Source organism: Gorilla gorilla, chromosome 6, assembly GCF_029281585.2.
Source record: "Gorilla gorilla gorilla isolate KB3781 chromosome 6, NHGRI_mGorGor1-v2.1_pri, whole genome shotgun sequence".
NCBI classification, from domain to species: domain Eukaryota; kingdom Metazoa; phylum Chordata; class Mammalia; order Primates; family Hominidae; genus Gorilla; species Gorilla gorilla.
In genome coordinates this window covers 47,336,779-47,363,778 of record NC_073230.2, presented here as the reverse complement: position 1 = coordinate 47,363,778, position 27,000 = coordinate 47,336,779, and the positions used below count along the sequence as shown (strand labels likewise).

Genomic DNA, 27,000 nt, shown 5'->3' with positions numbered 1-27,000 from the left:
TCCTTTCTGTTTGTTAGTTTTCCTTCTAACAGACAGGACCCTCGGTTGCAGGTCTGTTGGAGTTTGCTAGAGGTCCACTCCAGACCCTGTTTGCCTGGGTATCGGCAGCGGTGGCTGCAGTACAGCAGTGGCTGTAGAACAGCGGATTTTCGTGAACCGCAAATGCTGCTGCCTGATCGGTCCTCTGGAAGTTTTGTCTCAGAGGAGTACCTGGCTGTGTGAGGTGTCAGTCTGCCCCTACTTGGGGGTGCCTCCCAGTTAGGCTGCTCGGGGGTCAGGGACCCACTTGAGGAGGCAGTCTGCCTGTTCTCAGATCTCCAGCTGCGTGCTGGGAGAACCACTACTCTCTTCAAAGCTGTCAGACAGGAACATTTATGTCTGCAGAGATTACTGCTGTCTTTTTGTTTGTCTGTGCCCTGCCCCCAGAGGTGGAGCCTACAGAGGCAGGCAGGCCTCCTTGAGCTGTGGTGGGCCCCACCCAGTTCGAGCTTCCCGGCCGCTTTGTTTACCTAAGCAAGCCTGGGCAATGGCAGGCGCCCCTCCCCCAGCCTTGCTGCCACCTTGCAGTTTGATCTCAGACTGCTGTGCTAGCAATCATTGAGACTCCGTGGGCATAGGACCCGCCGAGCCATGTGCAGAATATAATCTCCTGTTGTGCTGTTTTTTAAGCCTGTTGGAAAAGTGCAGTATTAGGGTGGGAGTGACCCGATTTTCCAGGTGCTGTCTGTCACCCCTTTCTTTGACTAGGAAAGGGAACTGCCTGACCCCTTGCGCTTCCCAAGTGAGGCAATGCCTCGCCCTGCTTCGGCTTGCACACGGTGCACTGCACCCACTGTCTGGCACTCCCTAGTGAGATGAACCCAGTACCTCAGATGGAAATGCAGAAATCACCCGTCTTCTGCGTTGCTCACGCTGGGAGCTGTAGACCGGAGCTGTTCCTATTCGGCCATCTTGGCTCCACTATCCTATCTTTCTCATCCCCTGCAAGGCAGGCTTCTCAAAAAAGATACCTGCAGTTAATTTCTCCATTTTCTCTTCCCTGGGTCATTCTCAGCCTGTTGCAGTCTGGTTTCTTTTCCCATATTATATACTGAAATGAGTCTTGTCAGGGTCAATGATGATCTCTGTAAATTTTATAAAAATTTATTTTGTAATAATGTAGACACATGTTCATAGTGTAAAACTCAGGCTACAGAATGGAAAACAGCCAAAAGTAAGTCTCCCTATTACGTTATCTTGACCAGCCCTGCCCCACTTGGGGCTGACTTCTGGTAACCACTTTCTTGTGCCTCTGACCTCCTTATCTGAAGGCCCCTGTGGCTCACCCTGTGGCTTGCTCTAATTCTTAGGGTCTTTTAAGTTCTAAAGAAACAATAGAAGCTTTGCATTAATATTAAGCTTATACACCCTGGTCCAGGAGCAGTTCCATCAGTCATCAGTGATCTCTTCTGTCCTTTTTGATGGCTTTTCCTCTTAACCTTGTAAGAACATGCTAGACTTGGGTCCTCCTCTGCTGTTCCTTACATATATATTTTTTTTTTCTTTTTCTTTTTTTTTTTTGAGATAGAGCCTCATTCTATCACCCAGCTGGAGTACAGTGGCATGATCTTGGCTCACTGCAACCTCTGCCTCCCGGGTTCATGCGATTCTCCCACCTCAGCCTACCAAGTAGCTGGGATTACAGGAGCACCACCACGCCTGGGTAATTTTTGTGTTTTTAGTAGAGATGGGGTTTCACTATGTTGGCCAGGCTGGGCTTGAACCCCTGACCTCGAGTGATCCTCCCACCTCGGCCTCCCAAAGTGCTGGGTTTACAGGCATGAGCCACCATGCCTGTCACTCATCTCAGTCACAGCTGCCACAGGGACCCCAAGCCCATTATAACCCAGGCTGGACTTTCTGCTTTCACTTGCCCCAAATCTGCTCCTCCTCGAAGGGCCATCTGTAGGCCAGGCGCTCCAATCCCCTCACTCTGTTCCCACAAGCCAGCAGCCAGTGACCAAGGCTGTAAATCCTGTCATTGCCTTGATGTAGTCACCAATATTTATGTGACACCATACTGTACCAGACTCTAGACCTGGCTTGATGGCTCTAATGGTAAAAATGTAAGTGTGGTACTCATGCTCATGGAACTTACCGCTAAGTGGGACCACCATATCTTTCCAGTCTGTCCCTTCCTTATCCTACTTCCTGCCTCCTCATCACTTCCTCACTTACCTAATTCTTTTCTTCTTCTTTGCTTTCCTCACCCTCCTCTAGGCCATTCCCTCTCCCTTTTGGAAGGCAGGGGGAAGAGACCTCAGGCACAGGGACGGTCCACACACCCAGTTCCTGACACATTGCCTCTGTTGTGCTGTGCAAGGCCCCACTCTCAGACTTATTTATATTTTATTCATTTTCTCTCCATCCCCATTCTCACCCTGCCAAAGCCAACTATTCTAATGAATTAAGTGGTTTTCCTTTTTTATTTGTGTATGTTCATGAAACATTTTGTTTTTGTGCAAATACCTTCTAAATTTATATACAGTAGGCTGGGCGCCGTGGCGCATGCCTGTAATCCCAACACTTTGGGAGGCCGAGGCGGGCGGATCACCTGAGGTCAGGAGTTTGAGACCAGCCTGGCCAACATGGCGAAACCCCATCTCTACTAAAAATACAAAAATTAGGCGTAGTGGCACATGCCTGTAATCCCAGCTACTCAGGAGGCTGAGGCAGGAGAATCACTTGAACCCAGGAGGCAGAGGTTGCAGTGAGCCAAGATTGTGCCATTGCACTCCAGCCTGGGCTACAGAGCAAGACTCTGCCTTAAAAAAAAAAAAAAAATTATATGCAGTAAAACTGCCTCTTTTTTTTTTGGTGTAGAGGTTTACCCATTAAAACACATATGTGTAACCATCACCCCAGTATGTCAGGATGCAGAACCTCACCCCAAAACATTCTTTTCTGTTGCCCCTTTATAGTCACAACCTCCCCTTGCTACTGACCCCTGGCAACATATATCACCTCCTTTGTGATATACTTTTTTTTCCTGAAACAGTCTCACCCTTGTCACCCAGGCTGGAGTGCAGTGGTGTGATCTCAGCTCACCGCAACCTCTGCCTCCCGTTTCAAGCAATTCTTCAGCTGCAGCCTCCCATGTAGCGGGGATTATAGGAGTGGGCCACCACACCCAGCTAATTTTAGTAGAGACTGAGTTTTGCCATGTTGGCCAGGCTGGTCTTGAACTCCTGACCTCAAGTGACCCAAATGCCTCTTGACCTCCCAAAGTGCTGGGATTACAGGCATGAGCCACAGTGCCCAGCCTGATATACTTTTAATGTACATAATTGTATTTTATATCATTTATATCTCATTCTCCATTTTTCTGTATGTTAAAGATATATAGTTAATCTGCTACACAGCAGCCCAGAATGTGCATCCATTTAGTCCTAACAAAGGCCTAGGAGCAAGATGCTATTATTACCCATTTTGTAGATGAGGAAAATGAGCAATAAGTCAATTGCTGTAAGTCACAGGGGGTTAAGGAGCATAACAGAGATCTAAGCCCTGATGTTTTTGACCCATGAATGCCTTTGTTCTTGCCTATATCCAGCTAATCCCATCCATCCAGTTCAAATGTCCTTTGTACTGCACAAACAGTTTTCTCAAGAGTCCTCTCTCGGGAAGTCATACCTCCCTCTTATGAATTTCCATTGTGCTTTATGTATCTTTTCTTTTGTTACCTTCCCCTCCTGCTTTGACTGTAGCTGTCGGGGTGCCTTGCTCATCTTAGCATCCCCATGGCATCTGACTTGATGCCTCATGCATAGCTTATCTTCACTAATTATCAGTTGACTAAATGATAGGATGATTCAGAGACTGTTAAGTAATCTTCTAATGCAATCCAGAGCTTGGGAGGGTCAGTGAAAATGTAGAGGAAGGAAATCATATGACAGAAATTTTCAAGCAAAACTAGTTGTGGCCCAGAGGCTGGCTGGAGGGAGAAAGACAGAAGAAGGACCATCAGCCACAGTCGGGCTTTGATCCCAGGATGTTTGTTGAATGCAGGAATGACTCCAAGCATTTAAAGCTGGGGGCTGCCAGGATTCCTAGAGCTACTGGCTTTTGCCCAGAAGTTCAGAGTACAACCTGTCAGGAAGGGTGGATAATTGGAGTTTAGCACACAGCGTGAAGATCCAGGGCGCGGTGGGAAAGCCAGGTTGAAATGCCTTGGGAATGCGGCTTGGAAGAGAGGATGGCCCACAGCTCAGGATGCTAGGGTCTTTGGCATAGAGGTGGTCATGGAAACCCTGAGAATGAGGGACCCCCATACTCTGGGGACATGGGAGAGAGAGAAAAATAGAGGGATGAAGACTGAGCTTTGGGAAATATGCACATCTTGGGTAAAATGAAGAAAGAAAGTGAAATGTGAAAAGAAAACCTCGGTAGCATGAGGTAAGAGAAGAAAGGAAGGATTGAGTTTGAAGAAGGTCCAGGTAAGGGTCGCCCATGTCTGAAGTCCAGGAGGATGTGGCTGAGAAGAAGCCCTTGAATGTGATGAGAAGGTCTTGGATGACCCACGGTGAAGCAGGGAGGTATGGGAGTGAAAACCAATTGCAGCAGGGCCAGGAGGGGTGAGAGGAGTCTGGGGCACTTGGGGTCATTGGACAGGGCAGGGGCAGGGGCAGCAGAGGACTCTGAGCACTGTAGAGGGAGCTCCAGGAAGGGAAGCGGGAGTGAGCCAAGGCACTATACACTGCAGAATTCTCACCTTCCTGGAGCAGCCCTCTGATATTTATGTCTGTTTTCAGTGGTGGTTTATATTTTAGATAGTGAATACATTTGTGTGATTCTAAACTTTAAAGAAGAAAAAAAGAAAAAAAAATATTTTCTATGAGAAGCCTTCTTCCCTCCTATCCCTGTTTCCCAGCCACTCTGTTTTTCTTGCTCCCAGCAAAAGCATGTCACCAGTTTCAGTGTTACAGGTTTCTGGGCTGTCCTTTCAAAGAGATTCTAAACATGGACAGTATCTTTTTCCTTTGGCTACCACCCCTCCTGTTACTACACAGACTGTAGCACACAGTGCACACTAGGCTGTCCTTTGCTTCTTTCACCCGATCATCTATCTTGGAGACCAGTCCCTTTCAATACATAAACGGCTTCCTCGTTCTTTTATTTTTATATTGCCGTGCAATACTCTATTTCACGAGTCTATCATAACTTTCATAGCCAGCCTGTTATTAATGACATATAGATTATTTCCATCTTTTGCTTGTTATAAGCAAGGCTGCAGTAAGCCTAAGTCACTTGACTTGTGTAGCTCTATAGGAAACATTATCTTACAGTTGGATTTACCAGAACAAAGGGCATTTGCATTTTAATTTGTAATAAATATTTCCAAGTTGCTCTCCATAAAGCAGGTTCTTCTCTCCCTCCTGCAACATATGAACATACCTGTTTTCCCAGGCCAACCAATGTGTTATCAAACTTTTTTTAAATTCTTGCAAATAGTGGATGAAAACGACTAGCTTGTTCTGTCCAACTGCCTGGACTCTCCTTCCACCTTTTCAGCACCTGCCCTCATGCCTCACCTTGAAGTTTTTCTACAGTGATTTTACATTTTCTTCTACCCTCTTTATCTCAAAAAAAATTTTTTTTCTAAGTTGGCAGAGCACATTCCTAACTCTGTGAACTCCATTTTTGCATCTGGAGTGCCAAACACCAGCTTCTCTGAGTCCAAGGGTGGGGGCGCAAGCTCATTCTGTGACTGTGATTTGGACCTAAGTGAGTTTTTTAGTCACTTTGCTGTGCTTATGTGTCCTTTTCTGCTGTCTCAAAACTGCTCCTGTTCTTTGTTCCTTAAATACCACCTCTATAGGGCTATTTGTAGTGGCATTTTCCCAAAGGTTCAGGATAGCAGAGCACAGCAGACAACTGAAAATGGAACTGTAGATGTCCTGGTTTCTGGAAGTCCATTGCTCCCTCCTCCACTGGGCGTTTCTCACTGGCTTCCTTCTCTGCAGATTTCAGCCTTTTGGTAACCTGCATGCACTTTCCCCTTTCCTCTGCCTCCTACTGGTTCCTAGCCCCAAAGTTTTAGCTGCTACTACAGAGTGGTCTAGCCATCTCTGATTTGCAGTTTCCCTTCAGAACACACCTTCAGGATCCCTCATGTAAAATGAAGAGGCTCACATTAAAAGGCCTAACAAGTAATTTTTCTCAAAAATAAAGTTCTTCCCCTAAGAGGAGCTTGACTATTAAGATACCAGTGTCTTCACTCATATCTTTTTTTTTTTTTTTTTTTTTTTTTTTTTTTTTGAGATGGAGTGTTGCTCTGTCGCCCAGGCTGAAGTGCAGTGGTGCAATCTTGGCTCACCGCAACCCCTGCCTCCCCGGTTCAAGCGATTCTCCTGCCTCAGGCTACCAAGTAGCTGGGGTTACAGGCACCCGCCACCACCATACCTGGCTAATTTTTTGTATTTTTAGTAGAGGCAGGGTTTCACTATGTTGGTCGGGCAAGTCTGGAAACTCCTGACCTCAAGTGATCCGCCCACCTCAGCCTCCCAGAGTGCTGGGTTTACAGACATGAGCTACTGCACTGGGCCTTTCACCCATATCTTGTCCCTGTGTGTCAGTTTTGCAAGGCAGTAATATCGAAACCAAATCCTAAAGCAGTTTATAATTTAGCCTGACACACTGTGCAAGCCAGGTTTTGTATGCAAGTTTGTGTGTATCATTAACTAATGAAATCTTAAAAAGCAATTTGGCTTATTTATAGATAATGGAGCTGTTTCTTAACCTTGTGCCTTTTTTTTAAGCTGGTAGAAGCATATCCTGGTTATTATCTGGAATGTAGTAATACGGTAACCTTAAGAATGCCATAAATATTTAACCTAATAAGGGGATTGCTAGTCTTCTTTTCTTGATTGAAAGGGAAACAAATATTAATATTTGATCATTAATATGTGTTTTGGCTGTACAGATTTCTCCAGAGGCTGTCTTACTGCTTTTTGGTAATTAGAAATTACCAAAAAAAAAGAAAACAAGACTTGTAACCCAAAAAGGACTTACTTGGTGAAATTGTCAATTGTCAGTTGGGCACTGTGGCCACTCCTTCCTATACTCTTCCCTGACTTCCAGAAGAGAAGCCAGGAACTAGGTCTCCCAGAGTCCCCTTTTATATGTGAAGTCCACTCCCAGGACTCCCAGGAAACTTGCAAGGCTGAAGAAAGAGAGGCAGTTAGTCATAGGAGACAGTTCAGTCAGATGTGTGAGCCAAGGCCAGTGTACGGTTTAGCAGCAGTGGACAGTCAGGCTCTGTGAATCACTCTTCCCAAGCTGCAGGCTGACAGAGGCTGAGATCCTTTCCAGACGTCTTGGCTTCTGGGCAAGTTCTGGAGAATCTCTCGCTTCAATATTGAATTGTATAACAACAGTACAAGGTCTAGGAGAAAAGAAATGGAAGTGTACTGTTGTCAGGTTCTTTATGGTATATGTGGAATAGTGCATAATATTACTTTAAAGTAGACTGTGGTAAGTAAAATATATAATATAAAATCCTTAACTTCTGAAAAAGAGTTATAGCTAATAGCCAACAAATGGGATAAAATGGAATCATAATAAATATTCTAATTAATCCAAAATAAGGCAGGAAAAGAGGGGAAAAAGAACAGATTGAACAAATAGCAGGATTTCTATAGAATTTGAATGGAAACCCAACCATATCAATAATCACAATGTAAATTGTCTAAACGCTTCAACTAAAAGGCAGAGATTGTTAGACTGAGTAAAAAAAAGCAAGACCTAACTATATGCTGCCTATAAGAAACTAACTATAGCTATGAAAACACATATAGATTAAATGTGAAAGGTTGGGAAAAAAATGTATTATGCAACACTGATCAACAGAAATTGGGAATGGATCGTTAATATCAGACAAAATAAATTATAGGGCAAAAAATATTACCAGGAATAAAAATGGTCATTTTAGAGAGATAAAGGGGTCAATTAAAAAAAAGGACATAACCGTCCTAAACATGTATGTATCTAATAACAGAGTTTTGAAATATGTGGGTCAAAACTGATAGAACTGAAAGGAGAAATACACAGTTATATACAATTATATTCAGAGATTTCTCTACCCTCAATAATTGCTAGAGCAAGGAGACAGAAAATCAGGAAGGATACGGAAGACCTGAACAACACAATCAACCAACTTGATCTAACAGACTTATAGAACACTCCACCCAACAATAGCAGAATACACATTCTTTTCAAGTGTGCCCAGAACATTAACCAAGGTAGACCACATCCCGAATCATAAAATATCTCAATAAATCTAAAAGGATTCAAATCATTTAAAGAATGTTCTCTGACCACAGTGGGATTAAATGAGAAATCAATAATAGAAAAACATTTGGCAAATCCCCAAACATTTGGAAGAAATCTTGGAAGAAGAAGACAAGAGCAGTGGGCACAGGAAGAGGGGCAGAGTCAGTGGGAAGTGGTGACAACTGGGTACAGAGGTGAAGAAAAGGGGCAAATCTGAGATGACATTCATGTTTCTATGCTCAGAGGCATCCAAGAAGTGAGTTTAAGGGATGCATGGAGATAATTTTTTTTTTTTTGAGATAGAGTCTCACTCTGTCACCCAGGCTGGAGTGCAGTGGCGCTATCTTGGGTCACTGCAATCTCCGCCTCCCAGGTTCAAGCAATTCTCCTGCCTCGGCCTCCTAAGTAGCTGGGATTACAGGCGCCTGCCAACAGGCCCAGCTAATTTTTGTATTTTTAGTAGAGACGAGGTTTCTCCATGTTGGCCAGGCTGGTCTGGAACTCCTGACCTCAAGTGATCCACCTGCCTCGGCCTCCCAAAGTGCTGGGATTACAGGCGTGAGCCACCGTGCCCAGTGCATGGAGATAAATTTTATCAGTTTTTATTATACTGAGTTGCTGTATAACTTAAAAGTCAGTTTGATTTTTCACTGTAATACTGTTCACATACAGCCTCCAGCAGTGCACTTAAATAATATTTAAGATACTGCAGTATCTTAAATGTGGAACTCAGAAGGCTGTAGTGAAGAGTCAAAGCCTCTGGATCCCACGCTGAGTAAGGTGACCAGTCATGGTTTGCCCATTTGCCTCCTCTGCCAGCATCTGATGAAGAAGCTGTGCCCTCTGAATAACTCCCAGTAGTATCAGATTCATGTGTCCACTGGAGGAGGGACCCAGGGAGGGCAGAAGTACCAGGCCATGGGCTGGGTCTGGCTTAATGGGGAAAGCTCCCTCATTATTGGAGATGGGGCAGTAGAAGTGGAGAGCCAAATTGGGGAAACACTTTCTGTGGGTGCTCGGAAGGTTTTCAACCTAAAGACATGGTGGAGCACCTTCAAGAACAGGTTTTGGCGGGACTGACTTCTTTCCAAGCCCCCATTTCGGGGACTGTCTCATCCCATCCTGATGCCGTGGCTTCCTGTGTGTTTTGGGCTGGCTTCCATCTTGCTCGTCGGGACCCTGCCAGCTCCTTTGTTTTGTAGTTTTCTGCTCGATGCCTACAGTGTTTTCAGACTCCACCTTGGTCCCTTGTGTTTCAGCCCGAGAGGAAGTTTGGCGTGGTGGTGGTTGGTGTTGGCCGAGCCGGCTCCGTGCGGATGAGGGACTTGCGGAATCCACACCCTTCCTCAGCGTTCCTGAACCTGATTGGCTTCGTGTCGAGGTGGCTCACAATGTCTTTGTGCTTCATAATTCGTGGAAAGCCCAGTGAGGTGGATTAGCTGCAGGACATGGAGATTTTCCAGAGACAGGGCAGGGAGAGCCATCTCCCAACTGAGAACTGTGCTTAGGGTCAGCCCCATAAGATCTCAGGTTGGGATGGGTCTGGGAACTGAAGCTTGCTGGGCCTGCAGCTGGGATGCACAGTAGGTTGGCCTGGGAGACTGGAAGACAGAGGCAGGAGGGTGAGCTCAAGGCTGACAGTTAGAGAAGGGGCACAGAAAACACATGTATGGGGCTTTGGCCTGAAAGGCTTTCGGCGTGCACCGGGGAATCCTGACATAGTCATCATGACAGCCGTCCTAGGTGGTCCTGGGCTCTACATGTGATATTTCCTTCTACGTAGTGTTATTAACCCCCCAGTTTACAGATAAGGAGGCTGAACCACAGAAAGGTTAAGTAATCTGCCTGAGGTCACACAGCTGGAAAGTCTAAGAACTGAAGTTGAGCAGAAGTCTGCTTCCAAAGCCCATCTTTTAAACACCATGTGTTCTTTTGCCATTGGTAATTTGGAGCCTCACTTTTATTATTATTATTTTTTTTTTGAGACAGAGTCTCACTCTGTCACCCAAGCTGCAGCGCAATGGTGCAATCACAGCGCACTGCAGCCTTGACCGTCTGGGCTCAAGTGATCCTCCCGCCTCACAGCTCAAGTGGTCCTCCTGCCTCAGCCTTCTGAGTAGCTGGGACTAGAGACACACACACCACCACGCCTGGATAATTTTTTTTTTTTTTTTTTTTTTTTTGTAGAGACAGGGTCTCCCTATGTTGCCTAGACTGGTCTCAAACTCCTGGGGTCAAGTGATCCTCCTTCCTCGGCCTCCCAAAGTGCTGAGATTATAGGCGTGAGCCAGTGCACCCAGCCTCCCCCTTTTCTTTAAGGATTCATTTATCTCCAGTCAAAATAAAACTTATCACCTTGTTTCTTCTTCCCCCATGCTCAAATTTTCCACTCACCCCTGAACACACACACACACACGCACACGCACCACTCACCAGACTAATCCTGTATAACATCATTTGTCAATATTAATTGTGAACTAGATACAGGCACCAGACTAATCCTGTGTAACATCATTTATCCATATTAATTTTGGACTAGGTGCAGGCACTGGGCTGGGCCTGAAGACATGGTAGTGAGCAAGTTAGGCAACTCTTTTTCTAGTGCTTTAGAGACATCAGATAAATATTTACACAAAGCATAAGTAACAATTGTGATGGTCTATGTAGAAATTTTTTCATGTTTTCATTCATGGGGCCATCCTCTTCCGGCCTGTCTCAAAACGTGGCCCCACTTTTCAGGATTTAAAATGGGCTTGGAGGCACCAGGGAGACCCAGAAGTGCTAGAATCTGCCCTTGGCCAGCCTTCTCCTCCCCATAAGATTCCAAGGGAGCTGCACACAAATGGGAGAGCAAAGTTAAGATCAGGCAGCACCGTAACCCCCATCGCACCCCTATCTGGAGCTGGGACCACACACAGCACTTGGGCGCAAGGCTGAAATGGGACCTTTCCTTTTCCCTTAAGCCCCAGTCCTCTGCCAGTTGGCTTCCAGGGTCAGCTCAGTGGGAACACCTACACTACCCAGGTTGTATGGGAGGATGGCCAGGTCACACCCCTGCATGACAGCCCTGCCAGTACTCACACTGTTTCCCTCTTCACATACCCTTCCCTTCCTGACCTACCTGCTAAGTTCTACCTCCTCCCCAGGAAGCTTTTCTGGTGTATTCCTTTCCCACCCTGAGTCTCCATCTCCTACTTCCAAGCACCACATTTCTCCTGGTAGTCTTGTGGTAGTGGTATGTATGTGTGTGTGTGTGTGTGTGTGTGTGTGTGTGTGTCTTCCTCTAGCTGACTGAGCTCATTGAAAGGCGATGATTTTAATTTGTTCTCCATGATTTCTCCTACAGCGCCTAGTACATAATAGGCAAACAATAAGTATTGCTGAAATTGAGCAATTTAGTTTGGGTGGCCCCATTAAAGAAACCTAGCATAATACTCTTTGGGAGCTAAATTTTCCTGAATGCTTTCTGCCTGCTGCAGCTCAGCTGGAGCTCTGAGCGGGCTGAGGGCCTTCTGCTTGCTAGCTGTCCCACATTCCCCCATGACTGCCACCCTTAGAGGGCTACTCTCCTGCCCCAGCCGCTGCACTGGGAGGTGTACGGACTGCTGGGGCTTTGGCTCTTCGAAGACTGCAGCTCCCCCATGCTCTAGAAGAGTCAGAAGGCCTTGGGTTCCCCTCCTGCTTCTGCTCCTGGTTAGTCAAGGCTATCGCTGCCTATTATGTGCTAGGCATTGTAGGAGAAATCATGGAGAACGAATTCCTCACCTTCCAATGAGCTCAGTCGACCAGAGGGAGGAAGACACACACACACACACACACAGACACACACACACACAAACGTGTGCATACATACTACTGGGCTTCGTTAGCTTAGCTATAAAGTAGCTCGAAGTCACATGCCAGTTTGCACCCTAAATGTGTTAATGTATTGGATTTGGATTAGGTTTGGTAGTCACAATGTTTGGCCAAGTGCTTGGAACTGGAAGTGACCATAGAGATCACTTCTCATGAGATAAAAGTAGATTGTTCCTTTTATTTTTATGTTATTTTATTTTTGAAGAGTCTTGCTCTGTCACCCAGGCTGGAGTGCTGTGGTGCAATCTCGGCTCACTGCAACCTCCATCTCCTGGATTCAAGTGATTCTCCTGCCTCAGCCTCCCAGGTACCTGGGATTACAGGCGCCCACCACCACATTTGGCTAACTTTTGTATTTTTTGTAGATACAGGGTTTCACCATGTTGGCCAGGCTGGTCTTGAACTCCTGACCTCAAGTGATCCACCCACCTCGGCCTCCCAAAGTGCTGGGATTGTAGGCTTCAGCCACCATGCCCAGCTGTTTCTTTTGTTTTGGAGATGAAGTAATTCAAGACTCTCCCAGGTCATACACGCTGTGAATGGTACTGTTGGCACTCAATGCCAGATCCCCTGACTTGAACTCTGAGGCTATTTTTCTCACTCCACAATGGAAAATAGCCTGGAAGTGGGAGAGAAGAAACTCATTTCTTCATTTCTGGCAGCAGATCACCAGGACCTGTCGGGAGGAGGGGAGAAGGATGGTGCTCCTTTCTTCTGTCTACCATTGAGTTCCATTTCTCTGTTACTCTGAAATAGAAGGGAGCTCGGGAGCATTGATGGAGTCCAGCAGATTTCTTTGGAGGATGCTCTTTCCAGCCAACAGGTGGAGGTCGCCTATATCTGCAGTGAGAGCTCCAGCCATGAGGACTACATCAGGTGGGTTTTCCACACAGGCAGTCCTTGCCTTACACAGCAGTGCAGTACTGCAAAAATGAGCAAGCAAGCTAAAACACCCTGCAAAGGAGTCAGAAGAGCCAGTGAGAAAATTACAATTGCTCTGTGACCAATCACAGAAATGTCAAAACATTAAGAAATTCTTATTGCTGGTTATAAATATATAAGGAAGTGAAAAAATAGTAAAATTAATATTTAGTATGTGTAATTTGAAACATTAGAAACATTCAGAATTAAAGTGTTTTATTTCTCTGTAAAAACCCATCGAGAGTAGTTTTCAACAGTAGTGGCCTCCTTCTTCTCACCAGACAGTTTAGGATGTGGAGCCGGCATCCTTGGCAAATTATCATACTCCTTTCTCAGTTTGGATCAGCTTCCAACATTTTCTCCTTTGTGCTTTCAATGTCATAAAATAACGGTTCCGAGTTCCTTTAACCCTCAGGACCTGGCAGCTAACAGGGAAGTGCCAGCTGCCTTCCTCAGTCTAGCTTCCTTCTAGGTTCTTACAGCTGCTCCCACCATGCTGTTTCCCACGGGTAAGATGCTTCCTCTTTATCAGTCTAGCTCTAGAGTAGACAAAAACACCTTTCCTTGGCTTTCCTTAACCTTTTCTGGCACCAGAGTGTATTTCCTTAAGAAAAGTGATTCTGACATAAGTCCCATGCTTATAAATATTTGTACTCTGGTATCCACAGAATGAAATCTGAACTGCTGAGCACAGAATTGTAGGTCCTTCACAGTCAGGCCCCCAGCTACTTTTCCAACGTTATTATCCTCCACGGCCTGTAGTCCACTCCCCTGCCACACTGAAGTTTGCTGATTGAACAAAGCCCCACAAATGCCCAAGCCCCTGCATACGCTGCTCACAGTGAAATATACTCACATGTTGCACCTGGAAAATGTCTGCTCATACTTTGAGACCCAGTTCATAGGTCCTTAGTGAAATCTTTTCAGACTGCCTCAGGCAAAGCTAGCCGCTGTGGGTTTTGTAGCCTTTATAGCTACCATGTGGTGATAGGAAATTTATTTGTTAATGTGTCTTTATTTCTCCTCCACAGTAATTGGTAAATAGTACTTAGTTGAATAAATGAATGGTTGAATGTTCAAATTAACACATAACCAGAAAGTTGATCTGTCACAGGATAGTAGAAAACAATGTGGGATACAGTTCTTCCTCCATATCCCGTGGCACTGACTCCTACCCCCAGTCATGACACATTCACACACAGAAACTCTCATGCCTTTATAACATTCTGTTCTCTATTATGCAGAGCATTTTAGTGAAGCTTATTCGAAGTGTTCTTTCTCTGTATTTGTCTCGTTTACCAAAGGCAGTTCCTTAATGCTGGCAAGCACGTCCTTGTGGAATACCCCATGACACTGTCATTGGCGGCCGCTCAGGAACTGTGGGAGCTGGCTGAGCAGAAAGGTAATGTATCTTACCAAGAGTTTCTGCCTCCAGGATTTCTGTGATATCATCTTTATGCCTTTAAAACTTAACCCCATTTCAGATATCTCCTCCTCCTGGCTACACTGGCACTGTGGGCTCCCAACTGCCTCCTCACCCCCACACTGTAAACACACATAGTGGAGGGCAGAAGGATGGGTGGGAATTTGCAAACTTTTGGTCAAAGCTTATCAGCTTATTTTACTCACTCTAAGGAAAAAATATGAATTAGTTTTCACCTATGCTTATGTCATGATATTATTTTGGCTTTATTCATGTGATACTTATATTGCTAAATGCTGGGATATCCTAAAAATGCTCAAATCAGAGAAACTGATTGTCTTATTTGCATAGTTGGTAGTTTTTGTTGTTTCTAAACAGGAATAACCATTTATTAAATATTTAGTATATGCTAGGAACTTGGAAACTCTGCTAAGCACTTTATATGTTATTTTGCTTAATTGTTCTAGAATCCCTTGGAGGTATATATTTCTCTAGATGCTGTATAGAAAAATGTGGCTCAAAGAAGTTAATTTGTGCCAGGTCACAAAGCTAATAACATGACTACTAAGTGGGAGGTAGAGATTTTAATCAAATCCTACAGGGCTCTTAAGTTCACATTTGTTCCCCTAAGCCATACCACCCTCCAGAAGGGAGAAATTAAGACTTTGCCAGGCCAGATGCAGTGGCTCATGCCCTGTCAGCCCAGCACTTTGGGAGGCCAAGGAGCTCGGGACAACCCTGGGCAACATAATGAGACCCTGTTTCTACAAAAATCTTTTACAACTTTTTTTTTTTTTTTTTTTGGTGGGGTACAGAGTCTTGCTGTGTCACCCAGGCTGGAGTTCAATGGCACCATCTCAGCTCACTGCAACCTCCGCCTCCTGGGTTCAAGGGATTCTCCTTCCTCAGCCTCCTGAGTAGCTAGGATTACAGGCGCCCACCACCATGCCCAGCTAATTTTTGTATTTTTAGTAGAGATGGGGTTTCACGATGTTGGACACAATGGTCTCAAACTCCTGACCTCGCGATCCACCCACCTCGGCCTCCCAAAGTGCTGGGATTACAGGCATGAGTGACCGCGCCCGGCATACAAAATTTTTAATTACAAGAAAAAAAAAAAAGACTCAGCTGGGCACAGTGGCTCACACCTGTAATCCCAGCACTTTAGGAGGCTCTGATGGATAGATTATTTGAGCCCAGGAGTTTGAGACCAGCCTGGGTAACATGGTGAAACCCCATCTCTACTGAAAATACAAAAATTAACTGGGTGTGGTGGTGCATACCGGTAGTCCCAGCTACTTGGAAGTTCACCTGAACCTTAGGAGGTTGAGGCTGCAGTGAACCATGATTGGGCCACTGCACTCTAGTCTGGGCAACAGAGTGAGACCCTGTCTCAAAAATAAAAATAAAAATTCTTTAAAAGACCTACCCAGACAAACAAAAACCAAGTGAGTTGATCACTACTAGACCTGCCCTACAGGAAATGCTAAAGGAAGTCTTTCAAGTTAAAGTGAAAACACTAGACAGCAGCACAAAAATATTGCTCTCTGGTAAAGGTAAATATATAGACAAATACAGACTTCCATAGTATTGTAATGTTGACATATAAATCACTTTAGGCCAGGCACGGTGGCTCAAGCCTGTAATCCCAGGACTTGGGGAGGCCGAGGCAAGCAGATCATTTGAGGTCAGGAGTTCAAGACCATCCTGGCCAACGTGGTGAAACCCCATCTCTACTAAAAATAAAAAAATTAGCTGGGCGTGGTGGTGCTTGCCTGTAGTCCCAGCTACTCAGGAGGCTGAGGCAGCAGAATTGCTTGAACCTGGGAGGCGGAGGTTGCAGTGAGCTGAGATGGTGCCACTGCACTCCAGCCTGGGTGACACCATGAAACTCTATCTCTAAATAAATAAATAAATAAATATCACTTTAAATCCTGGCATAGAATTTAAAAGACAAAAAAATACAAACTATGTTAATGGATGTATAGTATAAAAAGATGTAATTGGTAACATTAATAGCAAAATGGGGGGTCAGAGATATAAAGGAGTAGAATTTTGTATGTGATTGAGTTAAGTTGTTAGCAGTTTAAAATAGATTATGCAGTCGGGTGTGGTGGCTCATGCCTGTCATCCCAGCACTTTGGGAAGCCGAGGCTGGTGGATCACCTGAAGTCAGGATTTCAAGAGGAGCCTGGGCAACATGGTGAAACTCCGTCTCTACTAATAATACAAAAATTAGCTGGGCCTGGTGGCACGTGCCTGTAATCCCAGCTACTCCAGAGGCTAAGGCACGAGAATCGCTTGAACCCAGGAGGTGGAGGTTGCAGTGAGCCAAGATTGTGCCATTGCACTTTAGCCTGGGTGACACAGTGAGACTCCATCTCAGAAATTAAATACATACATAAATAAATAATAAAAATAGATTGTGCCTGTAATCCCAGCACTTTGGGAGGCTGAGGCGGGCGAATCACCTGAGGTCAGGATTTCAAGACCAGCCTAGCCAACATGGTGAAACCCCATCTCTACTAAAAATAGAAAAATTAGCCAGGTGTGGTGGCGCGCACATATAGTCCCAGCCACTGGGGAGGCTGAGGCAGGAGAATTGCTTGAACACAGGAGGCAGAGGTTGCAGTGAGGGAGATCGCACCACTGCACTCCAGCCTGGGCAATGGAGTGAGACTCTGCTCACACAAAACAAAACAATACAAAACTGACAAGATGTAATGAAAGCAGTACTAAGAGAGAAGTGGATAGTTGTAAATGCTTACATTAAACAAGAAGAAAGATCTCAAATCAACATCCTAACTTTACATTTCAAGGGACTAGGAAAAGAAGAGCAAACTCAATCGAAAATTAGCAGAAAAAAGCAAGTAAAGATTAGAACATAAATAAAATAGAGAGTAGAAAAGCAATAGGAAAAAAATCAACAAAACCAAGTTTTTTTGAAAAAAATCCATAAAATTGACAGAATTTTAGCAGATTAAGAAAAAAAAGAGTCGGCCGGGTGCAGTGGCTCACGCCTGTAATCCCAGCACTTTGGGAGGCCAAGGAGGACAGATCACGAGGTCAAGAGTCCAAGACCCGCCTGGCCAAAATAGTGAAACCCCATCTCTACTAAAAATACAAAAATTAGCCAGGCATGGTGGCACATGCCTATAGTCCCAGCTACTCGGGAGGCTGAGGCAGGAGAATCACTTGAACCCAGGAGGTGGAGGTTGTGCTGAGGGGAGGTTGTGGTGAGCCGAGATTGCACCACTGTACTCCATCCTGGGCAACAGAGCGAGACTCTGTCTCACAAAAAAAAAAAAAAGAAAAGAAAAGAAAAGAAAAAAAGAGTAAAGACTCAAACTAAAGTCAGAAGTGAAAGAGGAGACATTACAACCAATGCTGCTGAAATAAAAAGGATTATAAGAGACTACAATGAACACTTATACAATTGTTATACTCCAACAATCGGATAATCTAGAAAGGGATAAATACCTAGTAGCATATAACCTACTAAGACTGAATCATGAAGAAACAAAAATCTGAACAGATTTATAACTAGTAAGGAGATTGAACCAGTAATTAAACACCTCCCAATAAAGAAAAGCCTAAAACCAGATGGCTTCACTGGAGAATTCTACCAAGTGTTTCAGTCTCTTCAAAAAGTGGTCCCAGGAAAACAGGATATCCACATGCAAAAGAATGAAGTTGGACACTTACCTTACACCATATAAAAAATTCACTCAAATGGATTAAAGAACTAAATTTAAGACCTAAAACTGTAATATTGTTAGAAGAAAACATGGGAAAGCATCAAGATATTGGATTTGGCAATAATGTCTTACATACGACATTAGCCAGGCATGGTGGCACATGCCTATAGTCCCAGCTACTCGGGAGGCTGAGGCAGGAGAATCACTTGAACCCAGGAGGTGGAGGTTGTGCTGAGGGGAGGTTGTGGTGAGCCGAGATTGCACCACTGTACTCCATCCTGGGCAACAGAGCGAGACTCTGTCTCACAAAAAAAAAAAAAAAAAAGAAAAGAAAAGAAAAAAAGAGTAAAGACTCAAACTAAAGTCAGAAGTGAAAGAGGAGACATTACAACCAATGCTGCTGAAAGACAAATGGACTAATCAAACTTAAAACCTTCTGTGCCTCAAAGGAAGCAATCAACTGAGTGAAAAAGCAGTCTATGTAATGGGTGAAGATATCTGCAAATCTTATCTTTGATAAGAGATCAATATCCAGAATGTCTAAAGAACTCTACAACTCAACAACAAACAAACCAAATAAACTGATTTTAAAATGGGCAAAGGACTTGGATAGACATTTTTCTGAAGAAGTTATACAGACGGCAAACAATCATATGAAAAGATGCTCAATACCACTAATCCTTATAGAAATGCAAATCAAATCCACAGCCACCGTCAGTAACCACCAGCATCAGTCAGCAGCCATCAACATGGAAGCAAGACCTTCCTCCAGCAAAAAGATGGAGGATCAGATGGTAGCATTTTTTGTTTGTTTTTGTTTTTTGGTTTTTTAAGACAGTCTCACCCTGTTACCTAGGCTTGAACGCAGTGGTGCAAACCTCCGCCTCCTGGGTTCAAGTGATTCTTGTGCCTCAGCCACCTGAGTAACTGGGATTATAGGTGCACACCACCACACACAGCTAATTTTTGTATTTTTAGCAGAGATGGGGTTTCACCATGTTGGCCAGGCTGGTCTTGAACTCCTGGCCTCAAGTGATCCGCCTGCCTGAGCCTCCCAAAGTGCTGGAATTACAGGCATGGGTCACCATGCCCAGCTCAATAACGTATTTTTAAATTAAGGTACGTACGTTGTTTTCCTAAACATAGTGTTATCACATACTTAACAAACTACAATATAGTATAAACATAACTTGTGTATGAACCGGGAAACTAAAATATTCATGTGACTCCCTTTATTGCAATATTCACTTTATTGTGGTGGTCTGGAATGAAACCTGCAGGATCTCTGAGGTATGCACGTAACCGCATACAACCATCAAAATCTGGAAATTGGCATTGGTACATTATAACAATCTAATCCTCAAACCTCATTCAAATTTCACCAGTTGTCCCAATAACATTCTTTATGGCAAAATGACTGAGTTCAAAATCATGTATTATCTTTTATTGACATGTCACTTTTAGTGTCCTTCATTCTGGACAGTTCCTCCATCTTTTCTTGACAATTATGAATATTACAGTTAGTTATTGTGTAAAATGTCCCTAAATTTGAATATATCTGATGTTTCTTCATGATTAGATTTGGGGTATGCATCTTTCACAGAAATAGTATGCAAGTGGCCAGGCATGGTGGCTCACACCTGTAATCCTAGCACTTTGGGAGGCCAAGGCAGGCAGATTACTTGAGGTCAGGAGTTCAAAACCAGCCTGGCCTACACTGTGAAACCCCGTCTCTACAGAAAATATCAAAAAAATTAGCCAGGCATGATGTGGGCACCTGTAATTCCAGCTACTCGGGAGGCTGAGGCAGGAGAATTTCTTGAACCCGGGAGGCACAGTTTGCAGTGAGACGAGATCGCACCACTATACTCCAGCCTGGGTAACAGAGCGAGACTCCCCATCTCACAAAAAAAAAAAAAAAAAAAAGGAAACGATGCTGTTTTTCACATTGTGTTCTGTCAGGTAACATCCAATATCAGTTCATCTAATTACTAATGATATCACTTCATTAGGTGGTGTCTGACGGGCTTTTCCATTGAAAGTTACTTTTTTTCCCTTTGTAATCAGTGATTATTTTGTGAGAAGGTAGTTTATAACTAGTTAAATATCCATTCTCATCACACTGTCTGATATTCATTTATTATTTTATATCAGTAGAAACTCATAGCTTTGTTTTTCTATTCAGTGCTGTTGTTACTTTTTATTATTCATACTGATGTCCATATTGTTCCAAATTTGCTCAGTGGGGAACCTCTTCCTGCCAGCTCCCTTGTCATTTTGTTATGTTTCCATTATTCTTTGAATTCTTGCTTTCTGGCACAAAGTGGTTAAGGCTCATCTTGTACTTTCTCTGCCTCAGCCTTGGAATTAGTCAGTTCTCCAATGGCTAATAACGTTTTGATGGCAAGATTTGGACACTGCTTGTGCTTATGGCTTTGGGCTATCTCTGCAAGCCCTTTCAGTGAACAGACCTGGGAATATATGGATACGGATGTGTGTGTGTACTGTGGTTACCATGTGTGTTTATCACAATCAGGCATTGAGTGAACGACAGGAAAACAACCAAAGACACAGCTGGAAAATACATAGTTTCTTTAATAACCATGGATGTGGAAACACAGAGACTGTTACATAGTGCTGGGGAAAATACAACATGTTCCCCGGAGTTTCACGGTGGGGTGGGGGGCAGTGGGCGAAACTGCCTGTGAGGAGAAAAGCTTGTACTTATTGCAAAGCATTTTGTGCCATTTAGTTGTTGCAAAGCCATTTTGTGCCAGAAAGCTTCTACTTATCACAAGAAGTTCCTCTTGCCACATTCACGTCTGAGGGAGTGGGTGGGAAGGACCCCATCCTCCCACACACCTGACATTTCTGGAGACTCCTGCGACAGACATCCTCCTTGCTCCTGAGGTGCAGGTCAAGCCCAGAGCATTTGGCAGTATTTGCTGTGATGCTGGGTTAGACAAAGGCAACTGTCCCAGGAGCATCTCCCACTGACCCAGATTTCTGTCTGTTTCAGTGAAACTGTAGATCATAACCACACTTTGTACTTAATCACAAAATAGTTCTGGTGTTTTAGGAAGCTTCTGGCCTAGAAATGAAAAAATTTTTATAGAGCGAAAAAAATTTTATATAGCAAAAAAATTGTTAACAGCTTTCTTTTATAATCCAAAATTTATTTTATTTTATTTTATTTTTATTTTTTGAGATGGGCTGGAGTGCACTGGTACGATCTTGGCTAACTGCAACCTCCACCTCCCAGGTTCAAGTGATCTTCCCAGCTCAGCCTCCCAAGTAGCTGGGACCACAGGTGCATGCCACCACACCTAGCTAATTTTTTGTATTTTTTGTAGAGGCCAGGTTTTGCCATGTTGCCCAGGCTGGTCTCAAACTCCTGAGCTTAGGCAATCCACTTTCCTTGGCCTCCCAAAGTGCTGGGATTATAGGCATGAGCCACCAAGCCTGGCCACGTTCTTACTCTGTTAGATTTTTATGCTGCACTGCCTCCTCCTGTCTAGAACAGTAGCTAACTGTCTCCTGGCCCACAGACGCATCCCTGATCTCATCTTGCCTTTGGACACAGGTAGATACCATCTTGTTCTCTTAGATTTTCATTTCATTTCTCAGGTTTTCGTTTCATTCATTTCTCTTTTTTCCTTTTTCTTTTTGAAACGGAGTCTCACTCTGTCGCTCAGGCTGGAGTGCAGTGATGCAATCTTGGCCCACTGCAATTTCTGCCTCCCAGGTTCTAGTGATTCTCCTGCCTCAGCCTCCCAAGAAGGTGGGCTTACAGGTGCCCACCACCACACCTGGGTAATTTTTGTATTTTTAGTAGAGGTGGGGTTTCACCATGTTGGCCAGGCTGGTCTGGAACTCCTGACCTCAGGTGATCTGCCAGCCTCGGCCTTCCAAAGTGCTGGGATTACAGGCATGAGCCACCATGCCTGGCCTTCATTTCATTCATTTCTGTTGTAAGCTTAGAAGTAGCAGCCTCTTCAGCTGGGGTGGGTGACAGTGGTAGGGAGGCCATCCTGGCCATGTGCCCAGGGCAGTTATGAGTGCTTCATGTCTTGTGTTAGGGGATGACAGAGTACCCTCTGGGATGCACACCTAGACACAACTGACGACTGCCCTTTTTATTCCATTTTTGTCGTTACAGGAAAAGTCTTGCACGAGGAGCATGTTGAACTCTTGATGGAGGAATTCGCTTTCCTGAAAAAAGAAGTGGTGGGGAAAGACCTGCTGAAAGGGTCGCTCCTCTTCACAGGTCAGTGCTACGTGGGATCACAGGTCACATGTGAGGTCCAAAGACCAGCCAGATTCTTTCCTGACTCTCTGGGACGGGAGCTTATATTCATTTCTGCTCAAGACTCTCTGACTCAGGGCCACTTAATTTTCCCAGATGGGATTTAATTCCTTGGTGGCCCTTGGGTAAAGAGTATATTAGAAATCTCAAGCATATTTGTGCTCTGTCCCAATCTATTAACTAGTTGGAGATTATTTTTCAACAGGAAGTTGTACATTAAAACTCTTTTAAAATGACTGAGAGGTGCTTGGAGAGGAGAACATTTTTATACTTCCTTGCAAAGCAAATATAATATGAAGAGCTCCCTTCCTCCTCTAGCAAGTTACAAGGACATTGGCAGCAACCACAGTATTTATTTATTTATAATAAATAATAAATATTTACTTATTCTGTTCTTACTCTGTTGCCCAGGTCTTACTCTGTTGCCCAGGCTGGAGTGCAGTGGTGCAATCATAGCTCACTGTAGCCTCAACCTCCCAGGCTCAAGCAGTCCTCCCACCTCAGCCTTCCAAGTAGCTGGAAACACAGATGTGCGCCACAATACCCAGCTAATTTTAAAATTTTTGTAAACAGTGTCTCCCTATGTTGCCCAGCCTCATCTCAAACTCCTGGGCTCAAGTGATCCACCTGTCTTGGCCTCCAAAGTGCTGGGATTACAGGCATGAGCCACCGTGCCCAGCTGACCACAGTATCTGATCTGTATTTGTAGCTGTTTACTTGATGTTGGTCACTCTTTGAGCAGCTCCGTTAGCAATAGGAAATGGGCATGCAGGAAGCTCCTGCTCTTGTGGCCACTTTTGGATGGGCTCCTTCTCTGGCTATATCGTTGGGCACCTGGGCCACCATTCCTGAGGGCTTTCATTACAGAAAGGAGACCCTGACATGGCCTGGCATTTTTGCATGGTAAAGCCACTGATACATAGTAGAACCTCATTTCAAAATCTGTCTTCATCCTTGAAAATGGTAATATAATGAGAGTACAAACCATTAATTTGTACAAGAAACTGTATTAAGTATGTGATGTGCATTAATCCATATGACAATCCTATAAAGTGTATTCACTACCCCCATTATACAGATAAACTGAAGTTCAGAGACATGAGTGGCTTCACAGAGGTAACGTAGCGGTCATGAGACAGAGCTGGATTGGAGCTCAGCTCTCTAAGTGGCTGGAACTGTTGTGGGTGGCTGCTTAGTATTCTGTCCAAAGAACTAGGCTGGGCATAGTGGCTCACGCCTGTAATTCCAGCACTTGGGGAAGCTGAGGCTGGTGGATCACCTGAGGTCAGGAGTTTGAGACCAGCCTGGCCAACATGGTGAAACACCGTCTCTACTAAAAAAAAAAAATACAAAAATTAGTCGGGCATGGTGGCACGCACCTGTAATCTCAGCTACTTGAAAGGCTGAGGCAAGAAAATCGCTTTAACCCAGGAGGCAGAGGTTGTAGTGAACCGAGATCGCACCACTGCACAGCCTAGGTGACAACGAGACTCTGTCTCAAAAACAAACAAACAAAAAGAACTAGAGCAGACAGTAACCAGCCCTGGGGAAGTCTTTTTGTTTTGTAAGTTTGATACTTAGGCCCCAGTGATTTCAAACCATATTGTCTATGAAAATTCTAATTTTTGTTTGGTTTTATATATAACTTATTACTTTTTAAGAATATACTCATTGTTATTAGTCATTGTTTTAAGTGAATATCAAGGTCATAAGAAATGTTTTGTTTATAATGTAACAGATATGAAGTCTTTTAAACTTAGGTTATGTTTAAGATTTTGGCTGGAGGCAGACGGGAGCAGTATCTTGACCAAATGGATTTCTCACACCAATACTCTTTTTTATGTTTATATATATATATATATTTGAAATAGGATATCACTCTGTCACCCAGGCTGGAATGCAGTGGTACAATTATGGCTCACTGTAACCTCGAACTCCTCAGACCCAGATGATCCTCCCACCTTAGCTTCCTGAGTAGCTGGGGCTGCAGGTGTGCACCACGACACCCGCCTAATTTTGTGTGTTTTTTTGTAGAGACAGAGTCTTGCTATGTTGCCTAGGCTGGTCTTGAACTCCTGGGCGCAAGCAATCTGCCAGCCTTGGCCTTCCGAAGTGCTGGTATTATAGGCATGAGCTACTGTACGTGGCCTTTTTAGGCTTACTGCAACCTCTGCCTCCTGGGCTAAAGTGATTCTCCTGCCTCAGCCTCCCAAGTAGCTGGGGTTACAGGTGCCCATCACTATGCCCGGGTAATTTTTGTATTTTTCTTTACTAGAGACGGGGTTTTGCCATGTTGGCCAGGCTAGTCTCGAACTCAAGTGATCCACCCACCTTGGCCTCCCAAAGTGCTGGGACTACAGGCGTGAGCCACTGCGCCTGGCCCCAATACTCTTTTGAGTGTACTTTTTTGTTCACAAGATTAGGAAGACTAAGAAAACATTTAACATTGTATCAATTTTCTTGATATTGAAATAGCTCAAAGGTATTACCATTTTCTCCATAGCTATTATAATACCTTCATACCTTATTGCCACTTACACATCAGGTAGTTATAAGAATACAGGCTTGCAGGGCTAAAATACTTTGATTCTTCTACTTTTACCAGACTACTTTAAATCACTAAAGAGGATATATATATATGTATATGTAGGTATGTGTTGTGTGTGTGTGTGTGTGTATGTATATCTACATATGTGTACGTAGATGTATATATTAGAAGCCTGAAACTTTTTTATTATCCTGTTTGGCTGGATTGACTGCTGTTTCCAGTAGAATATTTTACTAAAACTGAATTTAATAAACAGGAAAAGACAGAGATGCTTTTATGATAGAGTTGAAATTCAGCCACCTGAGTTTTCATCAGTATCATTAATCACGTTGCCCGCCTACCACGTAAGGCAAGGTCCCATTGTACTGATCACTCGGCCACATCTTTTCACACCCCCGCCACCCCCACCCCCCGGTCCTGCTCTCCACTTGGCATTCCTGCTTCCCAGTTCCCACAGCATTTGTGATTTCCCACAGCTGGCCCGTTGGAAGAAGAGCGGTTTGGCTTCCCTGCATTCAGCGGCATCTCTCGCCTGACCTGGCTGGTCTCCCTCTTTGGGGAGCTTTCTCTTGTGTCTGCCACTTTGGAAGAGCGAAAGGAAGATCAGTATATGAAAATGACAGTGTGTCTGGAGACAGAGAAGAAAAGGTAAGTCATGAGAAGCCATGAGGAGGAGGAAATTTAAGGACATCCTAGTACATTTGCAGGTATGATCCAAAGGGAGCCCCGAGGGGCTAGACCCTCACTCCCAGCTCCAGAAGGGCTGTCTGCTTCTGCAGATGGAGTGCTGAGATTGCACTTGTGTTGCCTCATCTCATTCTCTCAGCAGCCCTGTGAGGTAAAGAAGACAAACATAATCCCATCTGCCAGTCAGTAGACAGAGGCTTACAGAATGCCAGCAGGTTGCCTAAGTCATGCAAGTCATTCATAGCAGGTTAGTAGTGGAAATTACATTACCTTGGCTGGGCGTGGTGGCTCAGGCCTGTAATCCCAGCACTTGGGGAGGCCAAGGGTGGTGGATCACCTGAGGTCAGGAGTTTGAGACCAGCCTGGCTAACATGGTGAAGCCCCGTATCTACTAAAAATGCAAAAATTAGCCGGTGTGGCGGTGCATGCCTGTAGTCCCAGCTCCTTGGCAGGCTGAGGCAGGAGAATTGCTTGAACCTGGGAGGCAGAGGTTGCAGTGAGCTGAGATCAGGCCACTGCATTTCAGCCTGGGCAACAGAGCGAGACTCCTTGAAAAAAAAAGAAAAGAAAAAGAAATTATGTTAACTCTGTGACCTGATTTTTTTCCTGTGTTTTCTTATGAAAGTTTTCAGGCATATTGTGAAGTTGAAAGAATTTTTCAGTAAACACCCATCCACCTACTCCCTAGACCCTGCCATTAACACTGTACATGTTCCCCGCAGGGCCACACATTCACCCCTCAGTGCAGCCAGAGTGTGAGGGTCTGTGTTTCAGCTTTAGCATCCCGTCACCCTGTCACACTGTTCCCAAAACATTCTGACTTATTTCTCATACCAAGTCTTTTTTAACAAAAGCACATTCATAATTTTCCTCCCAAAGCACCTGGGCTCTGTAAATTATTTAGAACAGTAAGGGTTTTAGAGTGTTTCTAGATGCCTTTGCAGAGAGGTGGGTCTCCTGGTAGTAAAAGAAGCAGATATTGGGTATTTTAAAAAGAAAAAAGAATTTGAGTTCCTGAATGAAGCCTGATCTAGTCCATTTTGAGGAGTTTCTTCTTCGCTAGGAAAAGGCAGAGAGGCCTGGCAGACGAAAGCAAAGCACATGGAACTTGGCAGTGCTCCCTATGGAGTGACCAACAGTGGTGCCCCGGGCTCTGGTGTGGCCATGTGAGTGTTAGGATTGCAGCCGTGGTCAGACCTATACACAGACAGTTGTAGCACCCTGTAATTAGAGGTAAAGATACTGTAGGGTG

General features: G+C 44.4%; 1 protein-coding gene and 1 long non-coding RNA gene across 6 annotated transcripts in view; one reads left to right on the top strand and one right to left on the bottom strand.

Annotated features, from left to right (window-relative positions):
• Nucleotides 1–27,000, bottom strand: part of LOC129523842 (uncharacterized) — a 70,908-nt gene that overhangs the window by 25,665 nt on the left and 18,243 nt on the right. For both annotated transcript variants that reach the window (XR_010134660.1, XR_008667492.2), the window contains exon 2: nt 7,051–7,423. This is a non-coding gene — a long non-coding RNA (uncharacterized lncRNA). The remainder of the gene's footprint in view (nt 1–7,050; nt 7,424–27,000) is intronic.
• BLVRA (biliverdin reductase A) overlaps nt 1–27,000 on the top strand; it is a 49,272-nt gene that overhangs the window by 20,053 nt on the left and 2,219 nt on the right. For all 4 annotated transcript variants that reach the window (XM_019031786.2, XM_055347677.1, XM_055347676.2 and 1 more), the window contains 5 exons: nt 9,570–9,691; nt 12,922–13,041; nt 14,391–14,488; nt 22,367–22,474; nt 25,538–25,709. In XM_019031786.2, the coding sequence (XP_018887331.1) occupies nt 9,570–9,691; nt 12,922–13,041; nt 14,391–14,488; nt 22,367–22,474; nt 25,538–25,709 (620 nt within the window). The remainder of the gene's footprint in view (nt 1–9,569; nt 9,692–12,921; nt 13,042–14,390; nt 14,489–22,366; nt 22,475–25,537; nt 25,710–27,000) is intronic.